The 16,008-nt window shown below is 38.0% G+C and overlaps 1 protein-coding gene across 3 annotated transcripts in view; it reads left to right on the top strand.

Annotated features, from left to right (window-relative positions):
• The first annotated feature begins 2,178 nt into the window (after positions 1-2,178).
• dixdc1b (DIX domain containing 1b) overlaps positions 2,179-16,008 on the top strand; it is a 37,170-nt gene continuing 23,340 nt past the window's right edge. The window contains exons 1-3 of one of the 3 annotated variants that reach the window (XM_026938865.3): positions 2,179-2,353; positions 2,659-2,697; positions 15,492-15,621. In XM_026938865.3, the coding sequence (XP_026794666.3) occupies positions 2,668-2,697; positions 15,492-15,621 (160 nt within the window). In that variant the 5' untranslated portion in view covers positions 2,179-2,353; positions 2,659-2,667. Of the gene's footprint in view, positions 2,354-2,658; positions 2,698-4,849; positions 4,965-6,852; positions 7,196-15,491; positions 15,622-16,008 lie in introns of those variants that run through there. The other 2 variants (XM_026938866.3, XM_026938864.3) reach the window with 2 other exon arrangements.

Below are 16,008 nucleotides of genomic sequence, written 5' to 3'. Positions count from 1 at the left end.
AAAATTAAGAGCTATCCTTTTGCTGAAAAATGATATGTGGTATGTTGAACAGTACCTAGAATCGGTCTACTGAATATGCTTGAATATGTTAAATTTTGATTATATTATATTTTTTTTTGTGTGTGTTCTTGTGCGTTAAAAAATACTGTGAAATGATTTCAGCCGACACAAATTCAACTGTCTTGGATGTTTTGCTTTACATTTGTCATATAACTCGCATGTGAATTCGACAGTGTTGTCTGAACTGACTAAGCAGTGAGGCGAATGTGCTGAATGCTGAATTTATTCTACACACTACAAAGCTCCCGGGGTTTATAATTAAGTAAAATGATATATTTTTAGAATTTTGTTACTATACACTGTTGTTCTTGTGCAGATATTTGGTTTGACAGTTTTGTATCAATAAACGAACTTATCCGTTCTGAATTAAAACTGTCCTCTTGAGCGTCTGTTGTGTTTATCCTCATCACTCGTATTTCATTTTCTCTTTGCACTAAGAAGATGCTGATGTGTTTGTTTTACTGAAAGTTTAGCTATAAATGACATTTATAAGTTGTCATGATGTCAAATAAGTATTTGTATGTAGGTGGTCACATGACTTATTGGGCTCATTGATCAACTTTTAATTTTCTATATTTGCACCTTTTTTTTTCATTTAAATGTTTCATCAAACTTAAATGCAGTAATACTTTGAAGCTACGTGAAATACATGTGTGGTTTATTTGTAAATCTATAACCCTAGATCAGGGTTTCTCCAGGGACTCTATTCAAAATATTGAATATCCTAACTATTCAGATATTACATAAACATTATTTAAATATGCACAATAATATTTTGAACATTTATCACAGCCATAGAGCTTTTTATTCCTAAAATTTCCATATACTACTGTACTAAATAGCATGCCTGTACATGTCTACTATTTTGACATAGTACCTGCATATAGTAACTGCATTTTTTAATATAATATAAACACTTGGTTGTAAAAACATCATGAAAGTGCCCTTTAGGGCTCCCCTATAGTAGATAAAATGAGATAAAGTGCCCTCAAGGGTGTCCTTACAGTGGAGAAAATATGATGAATTGCCCTAATGGCTGCCCTTCAAATTAAAAAAAAAAAAAAACCATGAAGTGCCCACTAGGGTGCTGTTGATGAAGCACCCTCTAGGGTGACACTATTTGCAAGAAAATGAGATGAAGTGTGCTGTAGGGTGCCACTATAGAAAATGAGCAAGAAAATGAGATGAAGTGCCCTCTAGGTTTCGACTATGTGCAAGAAAATGAGATGAAGTGCCCTCTAGGCTTCCCTACCTGCGAGAAAATGAGATTATTGGATGTGTATCGTGACTATTCTAATGATCATGAGCATTAACAGAAATTAAGAGCTATCCTTTTGCTGAAAAATGATATGTGGTATGTTGAACAGTACCTAGAATCAGTCTACTGAATATGCATGAATATGTTAAATTATGATAATACATTTTTTGTGTGTGCAGTGCCCTCTAGGAGCTCCTGTGTATGAGAAAATATGCTCTAGCAGGAGGTCACCTTGTTATTTTTTCACCCCTGCCCCTCAGACAGCCTGTGTCTGCCCCTGCTGTTAGGATTACCAACAGGCAATTATGTATTGTCAATGAACCATATGTTATCCCACCATGTTTCTGTGTCATATAATGATTATATTAATGTAGCATTATTTATTAAAATAAAAGATCTTTTCAAAACAATTCCGAAAAAAAGACATACAGTTTGTGTCACTGGGTTTAAATTCATTCAGTAAAATTCATTCGTTCAGTAAAATCCATGTATTCACCAATCTGAAAAACTTAAATTCCACCAGCAGGGGGAGACAAAGAGCAAATGTTCATACTAGCGTACTAAATAGTACGCCAAAATAGTACGGATGTAACGTGAAGGCAGCGCACTTGGCGTACTGTTTAGTACTGTAGTATGCGGTCTGGGTTGTAGCCATTATCTAAGCGCACCTGTTACAGATACTTACAAATCTATTTCATGTATCTTCAAAATATTATTTCATTTTCGACGTGTTCGACTATATATAATTTAAATTATATTTTTAAAAATAATTTCACTTCTATAATGATAACGGTATTTTCATCACTAACATCGAAACCCACGTGGTATTGTTTTTGGTAACCATAGAAACCACTGGGAGAATGCTGCTGAGATTTGTTTAGGGGAAATTCAGGCTAAATGCATGAAGGGTGATGTTTATTAGCAATGCTGTTTCATAGTCCTGTAACTACAGAGAGTCATATAAACTCGGACAGAGTATAGAATAGTAGATTAAATGAGTCTAAACTGATTTGGAAAGAGATACTTACTAACTCGGTAAGATAACCAGATTTGTTTAGCTGTTTCACTAGCAGACTAGCTGCTAGTTAGCGCTATTAGCTGAGGATTTAGCTATTTTTATGGGTTTGGTTTGATTAATGTTACTCGGATGCACCTGAGGTTACAATGAAGCTTACAGCGAAAAAAATCTCCCCTTAAAGAGAAAAAGCACCTGTTAAATCTTTGCTTAAACTGTAACTTTACTGGTTAGCTAGCTTGCTAGGTTAGACAGCACTGGTTAACTCATTAACGTGTAAACAAACGTGAAATGTTTATTATATTAACTCTGGTTTATTTTTCAGCTCAGAAAGATGCCTCGCTCATCAGCTGTGGAAAGATCTGTAAGTCTGCTAACTGTCATCATGCTTACTGCATATATACATATAGACACACAAACTATACACACTATAGTATATATATATATACTATAGTGTGTATAGTTTGTATATATATATAGCGAGAGAGAGAGACTATACATAAGTATAGTGTGTGTATCTATCTATCTATCTATATATATATATATATATATATATATATATATATATATATATATAGAGAGAGAGAGAGAGAGAGAGAGAGAGAGAGAGAGAGAGAGAGAGAGAATACATAACTATTGCAGGGAGCTTGGTGGTTTAGGGGTTAGCACTGTTGCCTCGCCCCCTCCAGGGTTGGAGGTTCGAATCCTGCCTCTGCTCTGTGTGCGTGGAGTTTACATGTTCTCCCCGTACTTCAGAGTTTTCCTCCATGGTACTCTGGTTTCCTCCCCCAACATGTGTTGTAGCCTTATTGGCATTTCCAGATGTGTACGTTTCCGTAGTGTGTGTATGTGTGTGTGTGTGTGTGTGTGTGTGTGACGGATTGGCACCCAGTCCAGCGTGTCCCCCGCCTCGTGCCCCGAGCTCCCTGGGATAGGGACCCTGTGACACTGTGTAGGATAAGCAGTACAGAGAATAGATGGATATAAATATTAATAATATGAGTCTTTATGTGAGTTGCTTTTTTTTAATTGTGTTTTAAAAATGGACATTGTTCCTTTATAAAAGGAACAAACTTCTCTTCACAATTTTTAAAATTAATTTCCTTGACACACCCCCCCCCCCCTTTTTTTTTTTTTTTTTTTTTTTTAAGGACACATTGACAATAATTGAGCAAATTGAGCAAATTAGTTTGCCCTGTCATTCAGGTGTTTGAGATCTTTTCAGTCTCTAGGTGTGATGTGTAAATATCAAACGCAATGCAGTTCTATGGCATTATTAGCAAACTGAATTGTGAATTGTGCATTTTGGACACAAATGGAAAAAGGATTAACTTAAAGCTGAGGTCAATGATTTTTAAGTCAGAAGATTTAGTGAAGTTGTCCTTACAGTCTGGCAGCTTCAATAAAACATCTGTTCAGAGGTAAAGCTCCGAACTCCAGCAGCATCCCACTAATCAGAACAAAGAGGCGTCTCCAGCAGCTTTGCTTTATGTGATGGAAATGTATATCATTTCTAATCCAGTCTCTGTGAAATTCAGTTATTCAGTGTGCAGCATAGTAGTGCAGTGTGTAGCGTTGCTGCCTCTCAAGTTCCCCGGTTCAATCCTGAGCTTGGGTTACTCTCTGTATGGAGTTTTGCAAGTTCTCCCCATGTCCATATGGGCTTCTTCCCAAAAACATGCCAAGAGATGGCTTGGTGACGCCAAACTGCTCCTAGGTGTGAGTATGTGTTGATTGTGACCTCTGATGGACTAGTGTCCCATGCAGGGTGTAATTCCCGCTTCATGCTAACTGCACGAACATCCTCAACCCCTCCCCTTGATCTGCTGAGTCCATTTATCACTATGATTTCTCTCATCTTGTTGATTTCCACTATTATGGAAATACGCTTTTTTTTTTACATTTCTACTGCTTTTATATAAATTCCTACTTCCTACTTGCTACATAAATTAGTTAATGATGCAGTGACCTTTAAATTAAGAAATAAATGTACTGAAAATGTTTTAAACACAAATATTCATGACATCCATATAGAGACATATGAATTTAATGCTACTGTCTATCATGTTGCGTGTCAATTCAGAAAGCTTCGCCTCTTATATAAGCCTTCATGGGTTTTAGAGTAGGCAGGAAATGTACTTGTGAAGCCAGAATTACTGAATATATCATAAAGCAGAGTTTGAAAGAATTGAATCAGTGAAGTGAGTCATAATGTCCATCACTAGGGGCTGTGAGCAGTTTATTGATGAATCCTTTTGTTTTAAAGAACTGATGTGTTACGCTCTGATTGAGCTACAGATTCCTGATAACAGCTGCATCACCAATACACCACAGGGAATTTTCATCATTTAAAGCAGAAACACATTCATTACTGACTACAGGGATTTGAAAAGGATACATCTGTTTTTAGTGCTCCTGATGTAGTCAGAATATGCATTACTTGGGTTACTGCCTGAATCAGGAAGTTTAAAGGTGGCAGGAAGGATGTGGTCTAGTGGAGCTGTACACAACGCACGCGTGCAGAGAACTGTGTACTGTTTAACATGATCGCCTTGAGTTGTCTTACGATTTGGTCACGTTCACTGTGAGAAGACTTCCAGTGCTAATGTAAGAGGGAAATTTGAAAAAAAGGTTAGTTGATGGATTAAATTCCTTTGGCTTAAGACCACTGCGTACCTTCTTTTTGAATAGGAAGTCATGGAGAAGTACTTGATAAGTAAGGAGTAAGTATGATGGGGCATGCTGTTATAGGACAGTAATCAACAATGGGGTGGTGTGATGCGGCCCTGACAGGAAGCAGATTTACTCTTACCACCCTGAAGTTGATCATTTTCCTGTAACAGTACATCCCAAATTGGTTTTTTCCTCTTATATCACAACTATTTGCCAGTGATTACATTTTTCTAACAATTAAATAAAATTTTTTTCTGTTTATAGTTACATTTAATGTTATGACATCTGTGAAACAAGTTAGTTTCTGTTATCGTTTATATTATAGGAGCTTCTCTAGTGGGAGTGTTTTTCCACCTTATACCACAGCGATTTGCCAACGATTACAATATTAAATTTATTAATGTACGAAATGTTGTGCATTTTAATGGTTTATAGTTAATGTTGTGGAGTGTCCAATGAACAAGTTAGTTCCTGTCCTCATTTACATTACAGCCACGATAACCAGTCATTCCCTCACCAGCCTCACTCTTTTTTTTTTATCTCTTTCTTGTTTTTTCTATCTCTTTCTTGCTTGATTGGATCTAATGCGGTGTAACGATACACTCCGGTCATAATCGATTCGATTTACAACACAGGCTTCACAATTTTGATTTGCTATGATTCTCAGAATATACTGAACAAAATTTGAATAAAGAAAAGTTATGACTGAAAAGACTCCTTTTTATTTCTGAATCATTAAAAATGCAAAACAATTGGCATTTTTGTCTGTATAAAACTAAATAAATAAAACAATTGCTGTGGAGGATAATTCAGTGTTTAGTATTTATGGGGGATAATTTAGTGTTGTAAACAAAATGTACTACAGTTTCACCATATCTTAAAAATAAACAAATTTATAAATTCTTGCCAAAAATTTGATTGAGTACACAAAGTGTCTGGTCTGGGGACTGATGATCGACTGAAACATAATGAGCTCCGTAGCAGAAATAGAGCTCCAAAGGGAGCCAAAATGGCTGATTTCCACAGCCTCTGGTGTTGTTTGAAAGCTACTAAAGAGTTTTTTTTAACCTTTATAACGTGGTCGTGTAATCGTATAACATATAATGCGTGTTGGCCGTTGCAATCCGGAGTTATCGGAGTGCAGATCTCGCATGCTTGCATGAAAACATGTGATCACATGACCAGCATGCTCTCTGTATATTTTAACTCTATGCACAGATTGGGACCCCTGGTGTCCAATCAGTGCAACTGCATTGCATGCATAACTAACAGAATGCTGATTTGCACGACGTGAATAGCACATGTGCACGATGTATTGTGGCACGATATATCGTTACACCCGTGGTGTTTAACCCTCAGTTGTCTGAGTGAAGTCTAAATGAGATTTTGAAATGCAGTTTTCTCTTTCATGGTAACCAGATATTAAAATGATTTTTAAAAAATGCTTGAACTTGACTTGTGGTTGAGATACATGCAAAACGTAAGGAAAGCCTGTAGTTTTAAGAACATATGTATTAGAGAATGTATAATATAATATAAAAGTATTTCCCAGTGTGAAGGGCTTTCCCAGAGGAAGAAAACCGGATTTGGGCCACTTTTCCCTGTAGTGTGTAGCAGCTTTCTAAAGCTTTTCTAAAGGTTTGTTCTCCTCAGAGGAGTTCTTCATTCCTGATTATGTATATTATTTAGCAACAGCTGTTTTTCAGGCTAATCTCTGAGGTAATGTATGTTTCCGAGGCTCCGCCCCTCAGATTAGCCTAGCTACAGTAACCTGGGGCATCGCCATAACGACAGCTGCGCGGTCGCGTTGTGCGCATGCGCGTTTCATCCTCGCTAGCACGGGCCACCTCGGATCCTGTTTCTGTGTGCGATCTAACGGTGTGTGCGTGCGTGCGTGCGTGTGTGTGCGCGTGTGTGTGTGTGTGCACGCACATATGGCCATCACACGAGCCTCAGTCGGTGTTAGTACAGTTTCTTTGTTTGCTCCACTGTGTAGCCATGCGCACTTAATACGAGCCTGTGAGGATCAGGACTAGCGGGATTGATCTCTCTCTCTCCTCTCCTCCTCTCATCTCCTCACCTCCTCTCTCATATCCTCTCCTCTCCTCTCCGTGTGAGAAGGCGGAAGAATGATCGCATCCTTATCCAAAGGAAATTTCCTCGATGTGCTGCAGGAGGGATTCAATGAGGTACACAGCCAAAGCAGAAACTTTCAGTCTGTGCAGTTTTCTCTTCAACACTCCGCTTCCGCATAATCAAACTGCGAGCAGTTGTTTGCGTAACAGGATAAACACTGCACCTAACACTGTTACAGTCTCCAGACTTAGCTGTCGTCTTCAGATTGTCGAGGAAGTGAACTAAACTAGTGATATATCACGGCTGTAGAGCTGAGGAGATGCGAGTGGCTTATCTCTATCTCCATATGTGCATGTGTTCTGCTTTAAAGATGCATCGATGCGATACTGAGTCGATCTTTATCCGATCGATATTAGTCTGGAATGCTGACTCGGTATTGTATTGGATATATATATAAAATCCAATGCATTGCCGATTATACATACAGTACTGTGCAAAAGTCTTAGGCACATGCAAAGAAATGCTCTAGAGCAAAGATGCCTTTAAAAATAATGAAGTTAAATGTTTGAATATTAAAAAAAAAATACTATAAAGAGCAGTAAACAGTAATAAATGAAACAAAGTCAATATTTGGTGTGATGATCCTTCGCTTTAAAAAAAATATATAGTAGTCTCAGGTACAATGTGTGCAGTTTTATATGGAAGTGTTACTGAGCATCTTGCAGAAGCAGCCACAGTTCTTCTGGAGACTTTGACTGTCTCACTTGCTTCTTATTTTTGCAGCGAAACCCAGCAGCCTTCATTATGTTTTTCAGTCTGAAAAGTGTCTCTTATGTAATCTGCTGCTTTCTTTACTGGCATACAAATATTTTTCTGTAACATTTAATTTTGTGCTGGAAAACTAATGTTTGGAATCTAAAATGTTTTTGTACTGAATCAATAATGTAGATAAAAAAATAAAGTTATAAAATAAAAATCTTTAACAAAGTTTGTACTAAAAAAAAAATAGGGTGCCTAAGACTTTTGCACAGTACTGTGTATATGTGTATGTTTGTATGTGTGTGTGTATATATATATATATATATATATATATATATATATATATATATGTATATATGTATTACACGTCACGTGACGCACATAGACAGTGTGCTACAGTACAGTAACATATCCATGAGCAAACATTTTGTCATTATTTCCACTTGCCATGTGAGCCATGCTGAGTCTGGTTACCACTTCTTGCCAGGATAATAAAAATCACATGGATGGTGATGGAAACAGCGCAGACTAATGATTAGTCCTACACAATTGTAAGAATTGTAACAGAAAGATCTTCCTCAAATTAGACAGCCGGTATTTAAAAAAAAACACCTGGATGCACACCAAATTAAACAATACTATACTAAATAGGAAGTGAAAACAAGAGTCTAGTCCACATGTTGCGTCATATTGTGGCTGACTGTTTGGTCAGTAGTGTGGGTAGTTATGGACGTAGAGACCACGGAGCACAGAGGTCTTTAGTAGTAAGTAGAGATGTGTTTGCTTTAATATTCACATATCTGTAAGAGTTACTAAAGGGATATTTGGTGAACTGCTTGAAGAAGGAAGAAATGAGTTTATGTTTTTAACAGATGTAATATTGAAAGGTAATTAACAGAAATGTTAGACACAGTAAAAGCTTTACTCAGTGTCAGCGCAATATTTCAGCCTGTAGGCCTGCTATAACAGCGTGTGTTTTGGTGTCATGAAACGTCTATCTGCCAGAGTTTAGGGGAGAAAACGTCATTATGTTCATTACAATCTAAAGGTCAGTAACGTATAATATTTGCACATTATATTTAGTTAGTGAAGGAAAACACAGAAATGAATGTTCTATCAGGAAGTATAAAACGAAAGAGGAGCAGTTGTGATGTGTCTAGCGTAGTGTTGTGGCTAGTGTGAAATCTGCATACCCGAGGTAACTGATACTCTGTATGGCCAAAACCTTGTGGACTGACGATCACATTCACATGCAGTTCTTCCCCAAACTGCTGTCACAAAGTTGGACACACGCAATTATAAGATGTCTTTGTGTGCCGTAGCATTACAGTTTCCCTTCACTGGAACTAAGAGGCCCAAACCTGTTCCAGCATGACAATGCCCCTGTGCACAAAGCAACATGGTGTGCCAAGGTTGGAGTGGAAGAACTCGAGTGTAGTGCTCAGAGGCTTGATCCCACTGAACAGCTTTAGGATGAACTGGAACGCTGACTGCACCCCAGTCCTCTTCACCCAGCATCAGTGTCTGACCTCACTAATGCTCTTGTGGCCAAATGAGCACAAATCCCAACAGCCACACTCCAAAATCTAGTGGAAAGCCTTCCCAGAAGAGTGGACTCCCAGAAGAGAGGACCAAATCTGGAACAGGATTTTCAAAAAGCACATTTGGGTGTGATGGTCAGGTGTACACAAGCTTTTGGCCATATAGTTTGTGTGTCCATTTTAGTTTAAGACTTTTAATGGTTGTACTGAATGTTAATAGGAATGAATTATCTCTCTTCTAGACAGCTCCTTCAGGTTATGTAATGAGAAACAGACACAGGTGCAAGATCATGACTGGTATATAATCAAAATTGCTCTTTACTGTGGAGATCAGTGACATGTTGTTAATTATGACATGACTATTTGATAAAGTCCTCTTCGCAGTGTTTTTAAACACTTTTTGTGAATATTAATGGAAAAATGTCAGTATCGGATCAGTAACAAGTACAGTCCTCTCTGGTACACAGCCATATGTTTATTTCTTGTACTTCTATCTTAATTAGGATTATTTCTCAGTCTCATCCTTAGCTGAAGGAAAATAAATCCTCCCAGCAGCACACTTAAATTATAATCAGTATAGTGTATTGGATAATACTCAGAGAACTGATCACTGAAAAAAAAATTGGTGCATTGCTGATTAAAACCATTTGCATTCTGTACAATATCATCCTGACAATATTGACCAGAAAATTGTTTGCTGTAATAGCAGTTAAAAAATAGATAAACACCTGTATTTTATTTCTGTCAAAAAAAAGACTGGATAGTTACTTCCTTATATCGAAACGTGTGTTTACATGAGCTGACTGGCGGGATTTGTATGTATTAACTACTATAGAGCTTCTTGGATAGCATCTTCTGGAAGAGCGTCTTGATCTGAGACAGAAATTCAGTTTCTCTTAGTGTGAGAAACGCATTACAGCTCTGTGCAGTTTTCCCCAATAATGGGGCATTTTATGTATTTACAAGATCCGTTCAACAGCTGTTCAACTCTATCATTTCTATCAGCTGTCCTTCTGTGTAACCATAAAGCAGTCCAGTGATTTGTTATGCTCCCCAGCTGCCTGTGTGCTATAGAAACAGGAAACTGCAGGAAGGAGTGACACTGCAGTGAGGTTCTCAGTCTGCTTGGTCATTGAGAGAACAAACGGCACGCTTAGTGTCACGCCTGGCTACACTGAGATAGCAACATGTTCCGGCTGTCCAGCATGGTCAGCAGCTAACACTGCCTCGGTGCTGTGAATGCTCCCTGTGTTCGGCGTCCTCTCTCAAGAAAGCCGCCGGTCTGGACCACTCGGAGCTTTTAGTGAGACAGATATGCTCCAGACAAGGCAGTCATTGTTCTAGCCAGCCCACCATATGCCAAATATTAGCACTGTTTTTAGAGGCTGATTCAATTTGCAGAGTGCCCGCTAAAATATTTCACATAATAATATCTGTTTACATGGAAAAACTCCAAAGGAGTACGGGATTGCTTTTTTAAACGTAGGCTTGGTTTTCATCACTGTGCCGTAGAGGCAGTCAGGGCTGAAAACACTGCTTTTCAGTTGTTTGTTTCTTCTGAGTAAGGAGTAACACGACAGAGCGTGCTGTTATAAAATCTACACTAAAAAATTGTTAAAAACATAAACGCTAATACAGAGGCAAGAAGTGTTTTATTCCTCTTATACCACAGCAGTTTACTGCTTATTTATTAAAGAATGAACATTATACTTTTTATCCGTTTATAATTGTTTAATGTTGTCGTTCCCTCACCAGCCTTTCGTTCTTCTCTCTCTTGAAGTTCAAAAGTCAAAAAAATGCAGCTTGTCATGTTGCACGGAAATTGGAAAATCCTCCATCTTAAAGACATTCAGCTTTACCTCTGACTGTTACAAAGTGCTAACACTGTAGACTCCTTTTCTACATGCTAAATAAATATCTCCTCTCAGAAAACTTCACCATATAAACCTGTTATTGCAGCTGGAACGATTGTCAGAGCTGCTGCTATAGAAAATTAATCAACGCCTCCTGACCAATCAGAATCAATAATTTAACAGCGATAAAAAGAGATGTAAAGATTCTGTTGTTGACCAACCCCAACACAGTCCTCAAGTCTGTTCAGCTGGGTTTATTCATTCTACCCCAGTGATTCAGGCTCTTCAACAGACTTTAAATCACATGACAATTACTAAAAATCTCCAAAAAATCATATACCATTTAAAGGACTCTCTGACCCAATCTTTAACCAGAGCTTGTGTCAGTCAAGTACATGGCAGAAAGTTATGACTACATGTAAATACAGCTTAAGCGGGTTTTCACACTTGCCATTTTGCATGAAATCCTATGAGAAGTGATTGCAAGCAAGGTGTGGCCACTTTATAAAGCGCTACCATCCGTTTTTTTTTTTTTTTTTTTTGCTCACAGCAGATTGCTTCCGATGTTGAAAAAATATTTTGTAAAATTTTTCAGAAAGTCAGAGTAGGGTCAAGCTCTTTTTACCTCCTGACCAATCAGGTTGCTTGCTTACAACATGTCGTAAATCTCCTTATGTTGCGTACTAACAGTTTTTTTTCATATCAGCACAAAAAGTGCTCCGACTAGCGCTTTTCTGTAAAAAAAAAAAAAAAGTGTGAAAGCAGCCTCAAGAGTCTTGTTAAAATTCATAGCGTTGTAAAAGAAGTCTTTTTTTGCAGACGTGTGTAGTACAGCTTGGTGAATTTACTGCTTAAAAACAACTAATTTCAACTCACTACATAGGGATGCACCAATCCCCGATTTTAGATTTTTGATATAATGCTAGTAACAGAGCTCTGGATATCGTCCAATTCCTAATGCTGACTTCCCCACAGTAACCAAGCTGATTCTCTGCAACTTATACACAACATCAGAGGCGTGATGGAGTCATGCATAATATGAACATAATAAGTTTTTTGTAATTCTTTAACAGTTACTTTCTGTTAAAATATAGAACATAATATTACTCCAGGATTTCCAGAACAGTCTGTCAGCATATTTATTGCATTTTGGGGTTGGTGTTACTTATAATGAAAGCATCAGCCCTTATAACAATGTTTAAATTTGAGCAAACAACCAAACTATAGCATTCCACCTCTGACCCTTTTTATCCCCCACTCTTCATTCTTCACTGGCACTTCTGATAGCTGAAACTTGATTCAAAATATCATCATGTTGCCAGGAGGCCCGACACGGCAGCAGTGCTTATTGGGGCATGACATTCCTGGAAGGGTGTGAATTTAGTGTCTGTGCAGCCCTTCATGTCCTGGCTGCAGAGGAAATGGGAGCTAAGCCTTCATTTTGTGACGAGACAGTTAAAATGCAAGGTGGACTAATCTGCACAGCTGAATCAGGCCTGAGTGAATGGAGAGGGATTTCAGGGAATCAGAGGCTGTGAGTCCTGAGCCCTGAGTACAAAGCTTCTTTGGCATAATTTGTGTTCGTGTAACTTTCCCTGGATGTGTCAATGGATGGCTTCCATAGGTACTTTTGTACTCGTTACAGTATCATGATAAATAGAATAAACTTTGCTAAACTGTGGTTATGGATGTAAAAATGCTAATCGTAATCGCTGTATTAAATTGGATTGTCAGTGATAATATGTGATCCATCCATTTACTATTAGACTTGCCACAATATCATAATTTTCACACCAGTACAGTATCCCTAGTTCAAACTGGTGATTAGTGTTGGTTGGACACTAGATGGTGTTATGAGGTAATTTTTGACGTTCCCTCCTCTTGCTGAAACGTTTTTCGCGCAATTTCTGCAGACGGCTTCATCTGTGTGTTCAGGTGTAAAGCCGCAGTATTGCCACATGGACGATGTCACTCCTCTTTTAGGAATCAAGCATTCGGTCATTTCAGTAATGGTCTCCGTTTTGTCTTCTAAATGCAGCTAGATAAATAGCTTTGTGGAGTTCTGTTTAATATTTTACACACATTTGTGCTGCCCCTCTGACCTCGCACAGTTGTTCCTGTCAGTTAAACCTAACATCCTCTGTCAGTAGCTGCGTTTACATGGACACTAATAATCCGATCGTAATTGGACTAGAAGCACAATCAGATTTAAAAAGTCACATGTAAACCCGTCAATTGGAATGAATTGGCCAAAACCGATTAAAATTTCATTCGGATCGTAAGGGGTGGTTTAAACCTTTTCTAATCTGATGGAGAGGACATGTAAACACTTCATCGGATTGAAAATGAAACCACATAGTTCTGCGCATGTGCAATGACGTACAAATCACGTAATGACGTATGACGCACGGCTGGCAGCGGTATTGGGGCTCTGACCGTAGCCTCACCAGGTGCCATGTTCCCCTCCACCATTGAGTGGCTGCTAGTATCTGCATGTTGGATCGGCGGGAAACGTGTATTCGTGCACTGTATGCATGTCAGAAGATTCTGTCATGTAAATGCGCATATCAACCCGAATACTTTATTCAGCGTTCTTGTAAACACTGCGATCGGATTAATCAATCTGATTGATTTCATTCCGATTGAAACAAAAAGTGTCCATGTAAACGTGACTAGTGTGTGTGCTATGCTGCCTGTGTAGTTTTGATGCGTTAGTAAATAACATTCAATGCGTTCATTAAATTTAATTTATCATAAGTCGCAAACTCTTCATTAGGCGACTATACATTATTTAAGGCTGTCCTATTTGCTAGGATATTGATATAGGAACTGTTGTTATTAAGTAAGTTTCATTCATGTTTCCCCGTTTGCTGGTATGACCGTATACCATGGCAAGCCTAGTCTGAGCTTTTCTGAAGGATACACCTGTAGAAGTCTGGTTTCAGCTTTCATTTTTTAAGAGGCGTGTCTAATTGCTGAAATCCCACCAATCAGAGACGCCTCCGTAACCATGGAAATGGAGCTCTACAGAGACCTCGCATTTTTCTGAAGTTTATCAGTGACGCTACAGTGTGGTAAATGAAGGACAAGAGACACTAAAACAATGTATACCACAGCGCTATTGAATTCTCACATCTGAGTGGTCAGAAGTTTTATGAATTTTCTATAACAGCAGCTCTGGCAGTAGTGCTGACTGCAAGACATATCACAGGTTTATATTAATGCTCTTGTTTTAATACAGTAACACAAGGACTCGTATGGTGGACACTCAACATAAATGGGTTTTAAAAAAAACCTGTTTATTTGTTTTATATGGCTTTCTGTGAGGAGATGTTTATTCATCACTTTTGGAAGGAGTCTCTGGTATCAGAACTTTGTAACAGTCAGAGTTAAAGCTGTTGCTTTAAGTTTTCTGAAACGGAAAGGACAGAGAGCTTGGCGTTTTCTCTGTAACATGACAAGGCACATTTAACTTATTAGCTTGAAGTAAGAGTAAGTGGTAACAGGAATTATCGAACAGAAATTTTGTTAACAGAAATTGTAATAATTGGCAAATTGCTCTGTTATATGAGGAATAAAACACTTTTGGATGTGCTGTTATAGGAAAACAATCAACTTCAGTGTGGTAATATTTATTTTACTCTGTATCAGACCACCCCATCATTGATTATTTTCCTGCAGGTCTTTTATTCTTATATAATACACACAAAACCACGACGTACTACAAATACAAAAGACTGAAATATATATAAGTACCAATGGTAGAGAAAATCGGGAGACAAAAGTTAAAAACAGGTTGAGAGTGAAGAGAAAATGATTTGGTGCCCTTTTTTTTTCCTTACAAAGATACTGTAGTTCATCTGTAACTAGTTGTTTTGTTTTGACACTTTAAACACTGTTTTTTTATTTATTTATGTTTTTATTTATTTTTTGGAAAGTCTATAGAGATAACAGTTGGAAGAGATATTTCCCGGCTGTTAAAATGCACCGTCACTATTCAGCTCTGTTCTTCAGTGCTCTCAGTTTTTTGCGGTGTTCACACAGACAGCTGAAATGACACCAAACTGGAAATGACACCAAACTGTAACTGACACTGCTCTTTTATGGGTGTGTCTGAGAATGTAATTTTCAGTTTTGAATTGATCCAAAGTCCAGTGCTCAGGTTAATTTGTCTATCCAGACCTAACTGTTGTAATGTAATATAATGTAAGTGCTGCTGCTTGTATGTGTCATATGACTGAACATCGTGTTTTCAGCAACAACTGGTGGCGTATGTGTCGTGGGTGAATGCTCAGCTGAGGAAGAAGCCCGATCTGAAGCCCGTGAGTGATCTGCGGCAGGATCTCCGGGACGGAGTGGTGCTCGCACATCTCATTGAGATAGTGGGTAAGAAGACAGAGTCATAAATGTCAAGCTAATAACTGTATAAATCTTTCTCTGACCTGACATTTTGATAGTAACTGCATATCATTTCTGATATCTTGATAATTTGCTAATTTTGACTATATATTTTATGATATGGGGTAGTTTATTACACGTTTCCTTGCAGTACTACATGAGGTATTGGCAACCCTTCCACTGCACTCTCCATCCTCCTATAGTAATTATTTCTAATTTTAAACTAACAGACTGTGCTCTGTTATTTAGTTGCTACAGAAGACCTTGATTAGATGGATCTGCTGTGTCAGATTAGGGTTAGAGCTAAACTCTGAATGAGAAGCATTAAACTGAGTATACAATGTGTAAAGTTTATTAATTTATAAAATTTCCAAA

The sequence above is a fragment of the Pangasianodon hypophthalmus genome, chromosome 15, assembly GCF_027358585.1.
Source record: "Pangasianodon hypophthalmus isolate fPanHyp1 chromosome 15, fPanHyp1.pri, whole genome shotgun sequence".
NCBI classification, from domain to species: Eukaryota; Metazoa; Chordata; class Actinopteri; order Siluriformes; family Pangasiidae; genus Pangasianodon; species Pangasianodon hypophthalmus.
This window is presented reverse-complemented; position numbering and strand designations above follow the sequence as displayed.